This window comes from Brienomyrus brachyistius, chromosome 23 (genome assembly GCF_023856365.1).
Source record: "Brienomyrus brachyistius isolate T26 chromosome 23, BBRACH_0.4, whole genome shotgun sequence".
Lineage (NCBI taxonomy): Eukaryota > Metazoa > Chordata > Actinopteri > Osteoglossiformes > Mormyridae > Brienomyrus > Brienomyrus brachyistius.
Genome location: NC_064555.1, coordinates 3,257,465 through 3,272,482, shown reverse-complemented (window position 1 = coordinate 3,272,482; position 15,018 = coordinate 3,257,465). Strand labels below are relative to the sequence as shown.

Sequence of the window (15,018 nt, the reverse complement as noted above, 5' to 3'; positions counted from 1 at the left end):
ACAGCCAAGCATATTAATGTAAGAAGGGTTAACGAGGTCTGAAATTCAGGTGTCAGTTGAAAAAAAATAGTCTCCTGCGTTAGTCAATGAAGGTAGATATGCTAAGGACAGCCTGTGAGGTTAAAACTAAATTTGGGTATATGTTTATCATACACACACCAAAAAAGATATTCTAATTAACATGCGTTCGTACTAAGCGTAATGTAGCTTAATAAATATACTTGTACTTAAAGTCATACAGGCACGCAGCATTTATGTGCGGTATCGTCCTTTTCTGCCCAGTGCTCCCACCTCAATTCCCTCTTTGTTTAAGGCGTATTCATCAAAACTCAGGATGGCCGTCTTTATCGTGCGGGGGGGCGGCAGCACCGTCAGCCCGATGTTGATGGCGTTGCTCCGCTTGGAGTCCAAGACGATAATCTCCTGACGCTTGCCGTCCGCTGCTGTTTTCTGATGAAAGAACAACAATGCTGAATGGTTGAGTTGAGCATGGGGCCCCACGCATTCAATGAACACTAGCATTGCAGAGAGCTTGGAAAACTGCTATTAAAGACTGCAAGCAGGTCCACAGTGTAGCATAACATGAAGAAAACGCCAGCAGTCAAGCCTCTTTTGCAGGTTTGTGCGTCTGGAAACTGAAAAAGCCGTCATGTAGGACCTGACTTCACAGACACCTCTGCTACTCCCGTTATCTCCAAACAGATGGCATGGAAGCTCACGCTAAAATATCACGATAAAGGGTCTGAGGAGCTGGCATAAAAGTAAAAAGAGGGTGAACAAGCCGATAAGCGAACGTACATTCCTGTCTGGTAACCATTACAAAGGCATCCAGAGACCAAGGCCGTCGCTGCCAGGGCGTGTTTTGAAAGGTGAGAAGAGAGACAGTCTTTGACGATCCTTATCTGAAGGTCTCGCTCACCTGAACCAGATGAGGAGGGGAGGGCAGGGCAGGGCAGGACAACCCTTCAACCCTAAGCACAGGTTGCTCATTCTTGGTCTACCGGAACAACATTCAGTTGTTCCACCAACTTTCATTGTGATTCTTCTTAGTCTACCTGAACCAGGCTGAGCTTTGCCAGATATGCCCGCACCCTCCCTGGGCCGTTCTTAATCTTCCAGAACCAGTCTGAATTCTGTCACGACAACGTTCTCCATATTGGTCCCACTCAATCTACCAGAACCAGGATAACATCACCCCATGATGGCGCTTCTTGCGCTGGCCTGAAACCACATGAAGATCTACCTTTGTAACTCTCGCCCTCGTTTTCCCCTGGTCCACTTGGACCAGAAAGAACTCTGCTGGAAGCAGAAGGGAGTGATCATTCACCAAGACACGCCACCTCGGCCTGTCAGATAAACGGAAAACACATGGCCAAGCCCGCATTGGCGTGGATCCTTTTTTTCGATTAACTTTTGCCCTGTTTTTATCTGCTGTACACAGCAGGCACAAAGGAATCCTCACTTTGCCATCTGAAGTGGGACAGGTAGAGATAGATTCCAGCATACTTCGGGAAGCTTGCTAAAATCTTGAAAGTGCATTTGAATCTGCAATCTGTGATGCTGTCATCAGGTGTCGACTGAATCCTACTTAATGTTCTTCTCCGTGCATTCAGTTCAACAGAAGATCGGACAGCAGATCTGGGCCCGCTGCTATTCCACACATCTATTCAATCCCCCCCACTCATCCGATCAAACTAGTCCACTTTACTTGTAGACCATAATTACCAAGGGTAACGATGGGTGAGGAAGACGTCTGGGAACCACTGGGTGTGGCTGACAACAGTCACACAGACAGCCAATGAAATGCAAGCATCCGTCTGCATCTTATCGTCTACAACTCGATCATTCAGATTGCATCTAAGATCAGCAGAAAGGCAGCTTTTACGCCCACAGTTTACAATGTTACTTTGTCCTGTCCATCATTAAAATACTCTAAACTGTTAGTTTACTTTGTGGGTCCTGCTAGGTTAAATGTTTCCTCACTGCCTCATGTCCGCCTTCTCTGTTTGCCTCCCTGCCTCCACGCACAAGATTGTTCTCCTGTTTCTAGCCCTTCTAGGGTACAAATGTGTACAAATAAAAGTCCTCACCGGTGAGATCACAGGTCAAATCACACAAGGTTTCCGACCGGGGTGGGGGGGGGGTTATGTTTACTATTATATTTTCCCTATTATTACACACCCGGAATTGAAAACAACCGAACCGGGACAGAGTCATGGCTGCTCCCGGCTCCGACTACAGGAAGGAGAGGAGAGGAATTCCTTTGATGCTGGTAATTATCGAGGACGCAGCTTTCAGGGATACAAATAAAAATCCTTAATACAGAGAATGTCTCCTGTGTGGAGCACGCAAGCACCTAAAGGCTATTTTTCTCCCTGGCTTAGCATAAAGGGATTCTGGATGACAAGGAGAAGGAGGGGCTTGTTTAGCAGCTAGTCAGGGCTGGAGCTCGGTATAGTAAGATTGTACACTGGGGGAAATTGACTACAGCTGTATGCAGGCAGCTGGGAAGGGGGGGGGGGGGTGACTGATGTCAGGAACTCCAAGTTGAAGGTAAAAGGAAGGGGAGGGGAACTTGGGCTACAGCGAAGTGCAGAGAAAAACGAGGGTAAGAATGATGGAGATATCCCTGGCATGCTGACACCAGGATGGCATCCGCGCCTCGGCCCATAACAAGCCTGTCCCTGGTTGGGACGTCAACACCAAACAGGTGCTCGAATGGTGTCTGGCTCTGATTCCGACACAGAACACAAGGGCTCAGTCTCCCTCGCAAGTCGGAACCAGCCACCGCCCCGTTAGAGAAGTACTGTCAGCACTACACACCGGCAGGATGTGGCCTCACTGGCCTTGCAGAGCGAATCCACCCAAACCACAAGTCATTTCACCAAACTCAAGTGTTCACATGTACATTCGGCTGTTCATTTGCGTTTCATCCAAAGATAACTGCACTTATCGGTTTACATAGATGCAATTAGAGAAATTAAAAATAAGTATATCACTCATTGGCAAAGACTAGGTCACAAATACACATCCTTAGGCAACGTGCTGTGTTAGCTTCAGGCTAATATGCCTGCACCCTAATGTAGTCAACTCCGTATGTTCATTATTTAAAATACATTTAAAGCTACATCAACAGGCACTGCAATATAAACCAAATGGGACAGAAATGTTGAGTGAGGTATATGTGTCGGTGTGGGCTGATTCTTTTTTTTTAATGAATGGAAACTATTAAGAACCCATCTGTGTGATTTATGCTGCAAAATTAACATTAGGCCCTCTAAATCTGTGTGGTTCACCCCCCAGTTTGCCCCTCCTACTTCGGGCCTGAGCCTTTGCAGGGTATGCAGCTCAACGTGTCAGGAATCCCACTGAGCCTTCCCCCCCCCCCCCCCCGGCAGAAACAGGAGGCACCTATTATCCAGCTAAAGACACTTTAACGGCAATCCATCAAAATCGATCATTTTCGCACTTCAATGGCCTACATCCGATGCAACATGTTTCCGGTATGATGCTGGGCAGGTTGACAGAGAAAATCCGTAACATGGTGCGGAAGATCCCAGGTGGTGCAGCAGCCGTCCCTGGAGACTAAACCTCGTGGTAGAACTTCTCACTTCCAGACTGGTGTGTGACTCGTACCAGCCCACTTCAGCTGTCCCAAACATGTATGTATGCAGTCACAATTTACCACACTCCATTGCCAAGTCTGTAGACGTGGTTATATATCTGAAAATATATGTAAATATGTTGTACTACCGTGTTCAATTACATATATGTGAAACCCTGTGCAGAAAAGCCAAATCTTTAATCTATTTCTGGCACAACTTCATACCACAAACCTACCTGAAACAGCTGAATACAGTTTCACTTTGTTCAAACTGTAAGATTAACACATGCAGATAATTTTTTTGTTTGTAGACATCTACTGCTCTCTGGTTTTGCTCAGCTACTTGAGGCAGCTTCTCTGACCCTTGAGCCAGACCCTTAAACTCCAACTGCTCCATCAAAATCGTGCAAAAATAGTTATTTCACGGATGAGATGCATGTTATACCGGCAAGGACTACAACCAAAAATCAACTGCCAACCAGAGAAAGATTATCTCTTATCTGAACTTTGATAAATATTGTCTGAGCTTGCACCCTTAAACCTGAGGAGAAGCACACCGCTTGGTTACCTTGGTGACAGGCATCTCCTTGGACTTAGTCTCAAACAGGTGTTCCAGCTTGGATGTGTCCACCTTGACTGGTTCCATTTTGGCCCACAGTGAATCCCGGTAGCGCTTATGGTTCCGGAATGAGAAGTCAGCCGCCCTAACCTCATTCCAGAACAGCCGGATGGTTTTCTTTTTCTTATGGAAGATCGGAGGTTCACCACGAGAAAGCTGTGGGGAGCCCAGGTGGGGCTGTGGGGGAGGGGTGGAGGACGGTGGCGGAGGTGGAAACCTCATACCGGGGAGAAAGGGAGGCGGCGGGCAGCCAAAAAGCGGGGGAGGAGGTGGCAAGATGGAGAAAGTTGGAGGTGGGGGTGGCGGTGGAAGCCCCTTCCCCGATCCCATCACACTGCCAACGTCCAAGATGTCCTCGTCATCCTCCTCACCGAGATCCGTGAAATCCATGTCCCTAATTCGGAGCTCCCGTGGGCTGGCCATCAGCTGGTCCCAGATGTAATCTGACTCCTTTTTGGGCGGCAGGGGTGCAAGTGTAGGCTTCTCTGTTGTCAGTTGCTTCTCAGAACTTTCCGGCAATGGCGGCGACACCAGTCCCTTGACCAGGTCTCCAAACTTCTCTGCGAAGGCCCGGACGCTGCCCTGGTTATCCACATTCCCAGTGCCCATGTCCTTCCCGTCCTCATCTTGACAGCTGTCCCCCACGCTGGACGTCCTGTTGGACTGTGCAGGCGGGGTCGAGTCCTCGTTCTCCTGGCCCTTCTCCTTCTCGCTCTCCTCTTCTTCCTCCTCTTCATCGTTCTCCAGCGGCTTCTTGTTCTGTGCGTACAGCATGTCTAGCATGAAGCGCTTGCTGGTGAGGATGGTGTTGCACTGTTCATTCACATCCACGTCCTTAATTCCCTGTGTCCACTGTCCTGCTGGTTTGAAGGAACAAAGATGCCTTCATTTAATTATGCATGACTTTGGTTATAACACGACCATTTCTGTGTAGGACAGCTCCACGCCTCCTCCCACCTGTTTCATGGCTGCTATTGAGTTTCTCCTCCCGTTCCAAAGTGCTGCTGGCAGAGGAGATGCTGGAGGGCCGAGCAGTTATCTTTCTCATTCACCTCCTCATTTTGCCGCTCCTTCTCACTCAAGACGGCGCCGTCCTCAGTCTCATGTTCAGGCGAGGCCTCCTGGTCAGCCTCCAAATCTGCTTCCCCGCTCCTTTCGTTCACCTCGTTCAGAACACCTGCCCCATCTCCATCTTTGGATCTGAACTCACCGTCTTCCTCTTCCTCCTCCTGGTCTGGTTCCTGCTCACCCTCGAGTCCTGAGGCTGAAACCTCTGGCTCCACATCTAATGAGGCTTCAGTTTCTCCTTCAGCAACTGAATCGGCTTCACCGGCGGTTTCTGGAAAGCAAACAAAGCACAAGTAGAAGATTAAATGTTATAACAGGTATTTACAAGGTAACCCAAAGAAGCCCATTATTTTCAAGTCTAACAGACAGCTTCTTCACTCCTTGATCACCATGGAAACAAAGTCAGTAGCTGTCTCCCGGTGTAAATTTCTTGGATACCACCGCTATCAGATTGGAGAGCACTGGGTGCACTTCATGAAGAAGATTGACTATTTCAAGAACTTTATTGTCTCTTACATATAATTCAAGCCACATTCCACAACAATGTCAGAGCTGTTTTTTGAACAGAAGTACCTTTTGATGCGATGTCTTAGCCAATCTAATGCAAAATTCAAAAATCTGGGTTGGCAACACATTTTTTGATATGTATGTTCACACGCAACGAGCCACTAAAATGATATGGTTGAGAAAACAATGAATAGTCGTGGGCTTGAGAATGTGGAGTGACACCTACGCTTTGTTTGTTTACATTCTTGGAGCCCTTCTGCTCACAGTGCTCCACAATCTCATAGGTCTTTGACACTCGTAAATCGGATTATTAAATCTTGCAGTCATTTCAGACAGACCTGACCTCAGATGCAAAGGGTCTGGTTTAGGTGATGTAAGCGCTTCCCCCTTCACATCTGGCAGATGGGTGACACGTGAGGGGCAGGGGGGGCCGTGAAGTCCATAATAAATCTGGCTTTAGATGTAAAGATTCATCTGGTCCATGTGTTTAAGACCGAGAATGGGGACTGCCCTTCCAAGTGTCTGAATCAACCGAGTACAAAGGCTGTACATCATAGGAGCCTGGGTTGAAGTGGATGCGTTTAATGTGGGAAGCGGAGGCTAAAGATGTTCTTCAATTGCGCCTTCATAGACCCTGTCTTAAAACCTCTGGCACGGGATAGAAGAAGGAACCACCACCACCTAAGGCAAAGAAGAGGCTTAATTCTCTGAAGTGGAGGCGTGATAGATCTTGCTGGTGGCTTTGCTGAAACCTCACACAGGAGGTTCTTGCATTCCTTTCATGCTTCTCATTGGGTTTTTGTGGCTAGGGCTGGAGCAGAACACATTCAGACAGGTGGACACATTCGGGCAGATTTCAGCTATACCAGTGGGTGTGACATCGTCTTGCGTTCTGGAAACTCTCACTCTGAAACCTTAGTCCCTTGATATTTCAGGCACGTAAAACATCTGCCCTGTACGCGGGGATTTCTTCCTTTAAGCACCTTTTCATCTGTCTCAGGTGAAGAAGTTCACAAACAAGACGCGTGGACCAACGCAGTTGAAAATGTAGTATTATAGAGTCACATCTCTTGATGTCGTCTTCATCATTGTTTGCTTCTAAACCCAATGTGCAAGAGCCGGGCCAGTCAAAAAAAAGTAATCGGTCCAATATGATCTCAACAGGCACTTGATCGCAGTCCATCTTGAGTTTGTCAGTATATGCGTAGGTAAGTAAACCATGTTGCAGAATAGGGATTCAAGAAGGTTTCTATGGAGTCAATGAGCACTGCGTTTACGACCAGACTTCATTGTTCCCCGACTCCCAATGGACACCATTTGCTGTCATAAGTAAATACAACTCCCAAGAGTGGGTATGTAATGGCCATCCCCACCGCTACAGCTGTGGACTCCCAGAAGACGCTGACATCACAGGAGCTTTGGTGAGGAAACACCAAAGAGCAGGCTGAGGGAGCAGGCCTGGTCAGCATCAGGACATGTACGCTGTCAGACTCTCTTTCTGCTTGGTTGAAATGAGCTTTGGCTTTTCTGAGTCCCTCTTCTTTTTGTTAAGAGAATTCATTCCTAATGTTCAGAATTCAGAATCACAGGCAATATGTTACTAATAAGTCTGTATGAAACACTGGGGTCCTACGAGACCATGGAGAGGAAGAGAGGGAGAGTGTAGACTGATGATGTAGATAATGATGGAAATTAAATACTGGCAGTGTCTTGCTAGAACATCTCTAAAATAATCTCTCTGGCATGTCTGTGCTCAAAGCCTAATTCCAGGAGTACAAGGCGTTTAGTGTCCTGTCGAGAGTATGCCCATCTCTCTCTGGAATTGATACCGTCTGGTGCACAAACCGATGACTCGGAGAATGTATACAACAGATTAGCATGTGGATCGCTAGAGTGCTCAGGTAGCAAGCTGGTTACTTCATGCTGGTTAGATTATTGGGCCTTTGAGATAACAAATTTCAGGTTTTCTCTTGCAGTTGAAACGTCATGCGGCTGGGTTAATAGGTATGTCTAAACTGTAACACTGCATGACACTGCGTCCCTGTGATGGACTGGCATCCTGTCCAGGGTGTACCCCAGCCTTGTGCCCTATGATGCATGGAACAGGCTCGTTTCATAAGATGCTTGCATGAAGCAAAGTTGGGATTTCTACCCTGTCTGCAGTTCTACCCTCTTGGTTCTACCCCTCGACCATGAAAGTGCATGCAGAAGTCAGATGTTGCCATGCCTGCATATAGAAGGTGAAAGAGGTTGCTTAGCCAACGCAGTCTATTACCCAAATACGAGCTTCATCAGCTGCTTTCCTGGCTATGCACACGAGGCGGTGACCAGTAGCTGGATTTTTACTCTGCTTCTTTACCTGCTCTTCCTCAGTGTGCAAAAGAGACCTTCACATGTTCATTGATGCACTCCAAGGAAGCAGCTGCATTCTGCCATACCGCCCATCGCGGTAGCGAACAGGACATCAAACATCACGTCTTTTGTATGCATCGTACGTATACGGGGCTTCATACCCGGGGAGAATAAGTCTCGAGAACTGACAGCTAGATCGAAACATGCTCATTTTTTCTCTTGCTCTTACAGATGCACTGTAATACCTGTTGTATTATTTTTCTCCTAAAACACACTTCACGGGAAACCCCGTTTGTCTCACCTGTCTCTGAAGGCAGGCCAGGGGTGGGCGGAGTCTCACACTCTTCCTGTGACTCAGTCGATGATGGTGTGGTGCTCCGGGACGTCTCGCCGCCACGGGTCGGGCTCAGGCTCAGGTTCAGCTCACCGCGACCCCTGGGGGGGCACCTTCACCCGCTCACGCTCGTACTCCTCAGCGGCGATCCGCTCCACGTGCTTGTACCTGTCAGGCAGGCAGGTGTTCTTTCAGGGGGGGTCAAACCCAGGAAGAGCAAGAGGAATGGTTTGGACAGGGGCATTCCTCCAGGGGAGGAGTTAGCTCGCCCCCCCCAAACTTTCTCAGTTAGCAAAATAAAAGGTGAGTTTAGCCATCTCTCAGAATGGCTCCCGAGTCACTCCCAGTCCCAGTCCCAGTCCCAGTTCGGGTGCCTCCAGCTCTGTCTGTTTGTCTCCCTTCATCCAGAAACCCTTCGCTTTCTCTCTCTTCTCTTGAACACTAAGTTTTCACCGACAGAGAAAATAAAAGAAAGAGAGAGGAAAAAAAGGAAAAACGCTTGCTGGGCTTCCCAGTAGGAAGGTCAGACTTCAGAGGTAAATCAGCCTAAACCTTTTCAAGATGTGGTGTCTATCGCATAACTCTACGTGCACTCACCAGCAGACCCGCACTCCTTCCAGAAGGGGGGAGCTCGCCACGGGTCTTATATATTTAGAAATGGACATGGGGGGGGGGGGGGACTTCTGTATTCATTGCTCATTACCCTAAGTTGGCTTTATTGACTTTGAGTGAAACTGGAAACCAGTTTATCGCTGACTTTGCGGTCTGAGGCTGGCTTATCTGCTCTTCACTGGAACTGGTGAACACACGCATACGCGCAGAAACAAGCGCTCACAAACACACACATACGCGCAGAAACAAGCGCTGACAAACACACGCACACACATTTCTCACAAAACATGGAGCAGCGCACACAGAATCCCTGGCTGCAGGCTACTGCGTTTTCTACATAAATTATAATGGGCCGGTACGTGAACGGGTAACACTTGTTAAGAAATTAACTGACTCCGAATCAAAGCAAGGCAAACGGCATCTGTCAGTAATCAACAGGTAAGCCCCTGACACGAAGCGATCTGAAATATGAATCATCTCCAGATGCACTGAACGAGACTTCCTTTCCTCTCTTTACCATCACGCAGAACATCGACATTGTTGCGAAGTGGGAGGCAGCCAGAGGAGGGCATCTCTCTGGGGGGGGGGGGGGGGGCCCTGGATCTATGTTTTTCAGTTTAAAGTGAACTGGGCAAACATCCTGCTAATTTGCTCCCCCTGCCTCAGTGCCACATGGAGATCTCTCAGGCACCCAGATCACTTCCAAGGCTCTCACACATTCACACATCGGGGTCTCCTGCTTGCTAAACATCTCAATGTCCGACAGAACGGTCAAGGCCCCCCACACCTATATTTCACCGGGGGCAGTGAGGCGTCCAGGCATCCAAACATCTGCTGCCTATTTTATCAGCAGGACAAAAAGCAGCTCGGTGCCTGGATAGAAGCCGATGGCCTTTAGATAAAGAAATAAAACAGGTCAGAATCGGATGGCGAGGACTAAAAATACTCATAGCGAGCACTAAAAACACACGGGTGGCGAGTAGTAAAAATACTCAGATGCAGCGTAGTAAAAATACTCAGATGGCGAGTAGTAAAAATACTCAGATGGCAAGTAGTAAAAATACTAGCGTGACCACAATATACATGCTCACTTGATGGCCATCATAAAGCATCATAAAGTGTGACTTTTGTATCATTTCTGTTAGCATCATTATAGGTGTCGACCAGATGGAAGGATCAGGCATGCGTTCGACGGGCAGATAGTGGCTTATGGTCTCTCTCACAAACATATCTCCTTTAGAACAGAGGCATTAGCTTTCATGTAGGAGCAAGAGGAGATTATTTTGGCCTTTGTGTCCCCCCCCCCCCCCCCCCCCCCCCCACCACAGCAGTCTTCTTCCATAGTGCTTTTAATCAGAACCTCGAAAGCATCTGTCTCAAATGGCCAATGAAATTGGCCCGGATTATTTGTAAACACTTCAAACAGGCTGGCTGACTCCGGCCAACACGGGTCATGCACCGGCACGGAAATGGGACCGGGTTTGAGGTAAGAACCGAGGTCAGCTGAGGCAGCAGAGGGGGGAAGCAGGCAAGGTGAGGAGCGAGCGAGGAGGAGACAGAGGGTGCTGAGCTGGGAGGAGCCGAGAGATGACCCAGGGGAGGCCAAGAGCGCGGTCGAGTGAGGGAGCCTGCCTTAGAAAGAGAGGAGGTGGGAGATGGGTGTCAGAGGCAGAGAAAGTTGGTGAGGCGCCGGTCCTTAAGAGAGGGACCCGGAACGAAGGCCAAGCACCTCAGGCTCTCCGTCCAGCCTGCTTAGTCGTCACACTACCTGGGCCCCCAGCTTGCATCATTTCCTGTCACATAATATACTGCCCCAGAGAGGCGATAACAATTAAGAGCAGAAACATGCTAAACAACATCTGGCACTTTGTTAGCACAGCAGCTGAGGTCCGATGATTCCATATGGCACCAGTGCTAAAAACATGCCAGACATCCATAAATTACAGTGACCTTCCGATGGGGGACGAAGCTAATGCTAATGCTGCCCCCCCCCCAGCAGAAATTGATCAGATGCACTCATCCGTAATCAAATTCCTCACAGCTGCCTGAGGAAATTTAACAGGCAGCTTCTTTACGTACGAAAACTGGGAAAATGTAACTGCCAAGTAAGCAAGGACTATAAATACCGTCTCGCTTTTCCGGGAAGGGTTAAGCCTGTAAAATGCTGAACTTCTCATCTCAAGCGAAACAACACATCACAGATTCCGAAGGTCTTTAGTGCACCTGTCAGGACAGCGGGCAATGGCACTGAACTGACGAAAAAGTACATTTAGGGAAATGAATAGCATAATTTCCCCAAAACTATGAGAACACCTAAATCCGCAACACACAAAAGAAGATGAATAATTTACTGTCGGAAGAATATGGTCAATAAAACCATAAATTAAAAATATGACTAGAAAAATGGTTTCAGTTCTGCTCTTCTTCGAGGGAGAGAGAGGGGGGAAATGCTTTTGGACTTTAAAGCAAGTTTCCACCTGAAAATAATTATCCACTGGTGAGTCGGGGGCGTGCGGTCATAGCCGCTCTGCTGTCGACCGTCCGCTGGAGACCGGGTCACTGTGGACCTGCTGTGCTGTGTTTCACGCTTCTGCGATGCTGTGCCATGTGCTCCTGCCACACTGTACAAGTTGTTTTTTGTGTTGTGGTTCAGTGGTTACAAAGGTCTCTTAAGGCTTTTAGCATCTCTTAGTCCTGATAGGTATGTGTGCGTATGCGTTTGCCCCCTTCAATACCTCGGTTGTCACGGCTGAGGGCTGCAGAAGGTTGCAGGTTCAAATCCCGTAGTCAGCAGAGTGTTTTCACTATCGGGCCCTTGAGCAACGTCCTTAGCAGCCAATTGCTTCAGGGACTGGTTAACCCTGCTTGTCTCTGTTATACATCATTTCAAACAAAGTGAATGAGCAAATGCGTGTGTTGCTCTGTGGAGCCTCGCAGTCTTCCTCACCTCTCCTCCCGCGCATGTCTAGCTTCTTCCATTTTGTCCGCAAAGTCCCGACTGAAAGGAGACAGTGAGGAGGAGTCAAGTAAGCAAACCGCACATTTAGTCACTCAGTTCATGCGTTTATCTGACATAGATGCAAACACGGGATGTTTTATGGGACCAGTTCGGCAGAAGGTCCAGCAGCTTCTTCTGGGGGCCCAAACCCACCTGAAGCGGTTCCTCTCCTCGCGCTCGATGCGGAGCAAACGTTCCTCCCTCTCCACCCGCCGGCGCTCACGCTCGGCGGCCAGGGACTCCTGGTGCTGCCGGTACGAGGAGGACAGCAGGTTCCCCATGACTGCCCTGTGTGGATCGGAGGCAGAGGGTGAGAGGCAGAACATTAGCACCGAACCCCCTTGAAGAACACCACCCACCATATATTGCCTTATTTATATTTTCTGATCAGGTCTTTCAAAAGAAAAGCATCATAAAATCCTACCCCATTACTCGCTTCCTCTCTTAAAGCCGTTCCAGTGTCTGTTAAATGTTACAGTGTTAGAATACAAATGCCCTTCTGGGGCATGAACCAATGACCTTCAGGATCCAAGTCCTCAACCTCCACCCTGCCGGCTGCATTCACACGAGGTCTTCCACTTATTCCCACTGTAGTAACCATGTGGTGAAAAAAAAACCCTTCACTGGAAGCCAAGCCAGAGGGCCATAAATATATATAGCTGGGGAGGGGGGTTTCTCTTTCAAAAGTCACCTCGAATACATTTCAATAGGGAGACCGGTCAGAAGTTCAACGTGTTAAAGTTACATCTCTGCGCCTGGCCGACGGCGGGAGAGAACCATGGCGGCTTAGAGTCAGGGACCCCCTAATGGGGGTGGCAGAGCTGCCGGAGGAGGGATTAGGGGTGCGTGGAAAGAAAATAATCGCACCGAGCCGCAAAAATTGGGGCAATTGGGGTACATCGTAAAAACGTCAATGTTTCACTGCCTTCATGGCGTCGCTCTAATGAGGAGTTTCCCCCAATGTGAACGTTCGCCTGAAGCGAGACGTCTGAGGGCAGCGTGTCAGAATGCAATGGTTTCAGCTGAAAGTAAATAAAATGGTCTGAGGGTGCATTTTACGGATCCTGCAGGAAGAAAATGCATCCCGTGCTTTGACATTTAACCTTGTCCTGAGGCCAGTGAGCTTCAATCATCTGATCGCCTGACTACAGTCGTTCGAAGATCACCCAGCTAGTCATCAGAAGCTTACCAGATACAGTCATTAAAAGCTCACTCATACATGGTTATCTGAAGCTTATGCAGATACAGGGGTTCGAGGCTCCTTCATCGATCATCTACAGATGGTGCTATTTCCAGTGGCCTGTCATCAACAATCTGAGTATGAGACCAGAAAGCTGGTTAGGCAAAGGGACACCCACCTCTCGTTGTTGGACTCCAGTGATGGAGACACTGATGTCCCATAGCGGGTGGTAGGCGTGGGGGGAGGGCTGAGCGTGGAGTAGGACCTGCAAGGGGAGGGGCCGCTGACGCCAGGGTGTCTAGACGGAGAGAGAGAGGGAGCGAGGGAGAGTGACAAAGAGAGGGGGAGGGGAGATTAAGTAATTAGGCAAAATGGAGAATCAAAATGTTCTTTGCCTGGTACTGGATTTGGGACCATTTGGCTTGTAGGGGTCAAATACACAAACCTGGGATTTTGATACCGAGACAAGTTGGCACTATCAGGCTAAACGGGAAAAAGGATCGACCTGAAAAGATGTCTGTGTCCATCCTGCCAGCCGTCTGTCTCACAAATGGTTGTGTGGAAACTACAACCCCACAATAAGCTGCTTTTTTTCCCCGCTGCCATACAGTGGGCTTCAAAACATACCTTCTCACGAATAAAAAACAAATCAAAGTTCGTAGCCTTCTGGCAGAAGTTAAGTGGACTGAGAAACTCCCAGCCGACGGAAGGAAAAGCTGAATTTATGCTGCACTTGCTGGAGCATGAGAAACCGTGAGCTGACATTACATACATCATGGCGGCATGTAAATGGCCCGGGAGACGCGGGGAATCATTCCCACAGGAGGGAACGACAAACGAGGCTGATAACACGAGGGCTAGAGCCTCACGGTGATGCTAACGGAGAGGGACTGGGAACAGCCAGCTGATACCGCTTTTGCCCCCCTTACGATTGTACTGGAAAAGGTCGGGAAGAAAAAAAGGAGCTTAAAAGTCAAACAAAAGTGAGACGAAACAGACGTAGCATTCGCTGCTAGAGTGATGCCAGTGGGGTTGGTACCGAGAGCAGCGGAGGGACAACAGCAGAAGCCCCGGCACCAAAAAACTCCAGCTAGCCTCCTCTTCAATTTGCGACATTCTTATAAACACTTTGAAGGGTAACCAAGCCTCGGAAAGATGACGGCTTCATGGTTTGTTTGTTTTTTTTTTTCGTCACTGAAGAATTATTCCCCACCACAATGAAAGGCAGATGAGCAGAAGACTTCAAACTCAGGACAATCCGGGTCACTGAATAGTGAGCATTCTCATGGACATGCTGCTGGTGGACACATCAAAGGCGCTAGAGGACAGGTCAAAGGTGCTGGTGGACACATCAAAGGTGCTAGAGGACAGGTCAAAGGTGCTGGTGGACACATCAAAGGTGCTAGAGGACAGGTCAAAGGTGCTGGTGGACACATCAAAGGTGCTAGAGGACAGGTCAAAGGTGCTGGTGGACAAATCAAAGGTGCTAGAGGACAGGTCAAACGTGCTGGTGGACACATCAAAGGTGCTAGAGGACAGGTCAAAGGTGCTGGTGGACACATCAAAGGTGCTAGAGGACAGGTCAAAGGTGCTGGTGGACACATCAAAGGTGCTAGAGGACAGGTCAAAGGTGCTGGTGGACACATTAAAGGTGCTAGAGGACATGTCAAAGGTGCTGGTGGACACATCAAAGGTGCTAGAGGACAGGTCGAAGGTGCTGGTGGACACATTAAAGGTGCTAGAG

General features: G+C 48.6%; 1 protein-coding gene across 1 annotated transcript in view; it reads right to left on the bottom strand.

Annotated features, from left to right (window-relative positions):
* The window catches only part of fhod3a (formin homology 2 domain containing 3a), an 89,365-nt gene that overhangs the window by 13,330 nt on the left and 61,017 nt on the right, over positions 1 to 15,018 (bottom strand). The window contains 9 exon segments of the mRNA XM_048992499.1: positions 292 to 450; positions 4,173 to 5,080; positions 5,181 to 5,247; positions 5,249 to 5,562; positions 8,452 to 8,600; positions 8,602 to 8,652; positions 12,044 to 12,094; positions 12,248 to 12,382; positions 13,453 to 13,572. Coding sequence (XP_048848456.1) covers positions 292 to 450; positions 4,173 to 5,080; positions 5,181 to 5,247; positions 5,249 to 5,562; positions 8,452 to 8,600; positions 8,602 to 8,652; positions 12,044 to 12,094; positions 12,248 to 12,382; positions 13,453 to 13,572 — 1,954 coding nt within the window.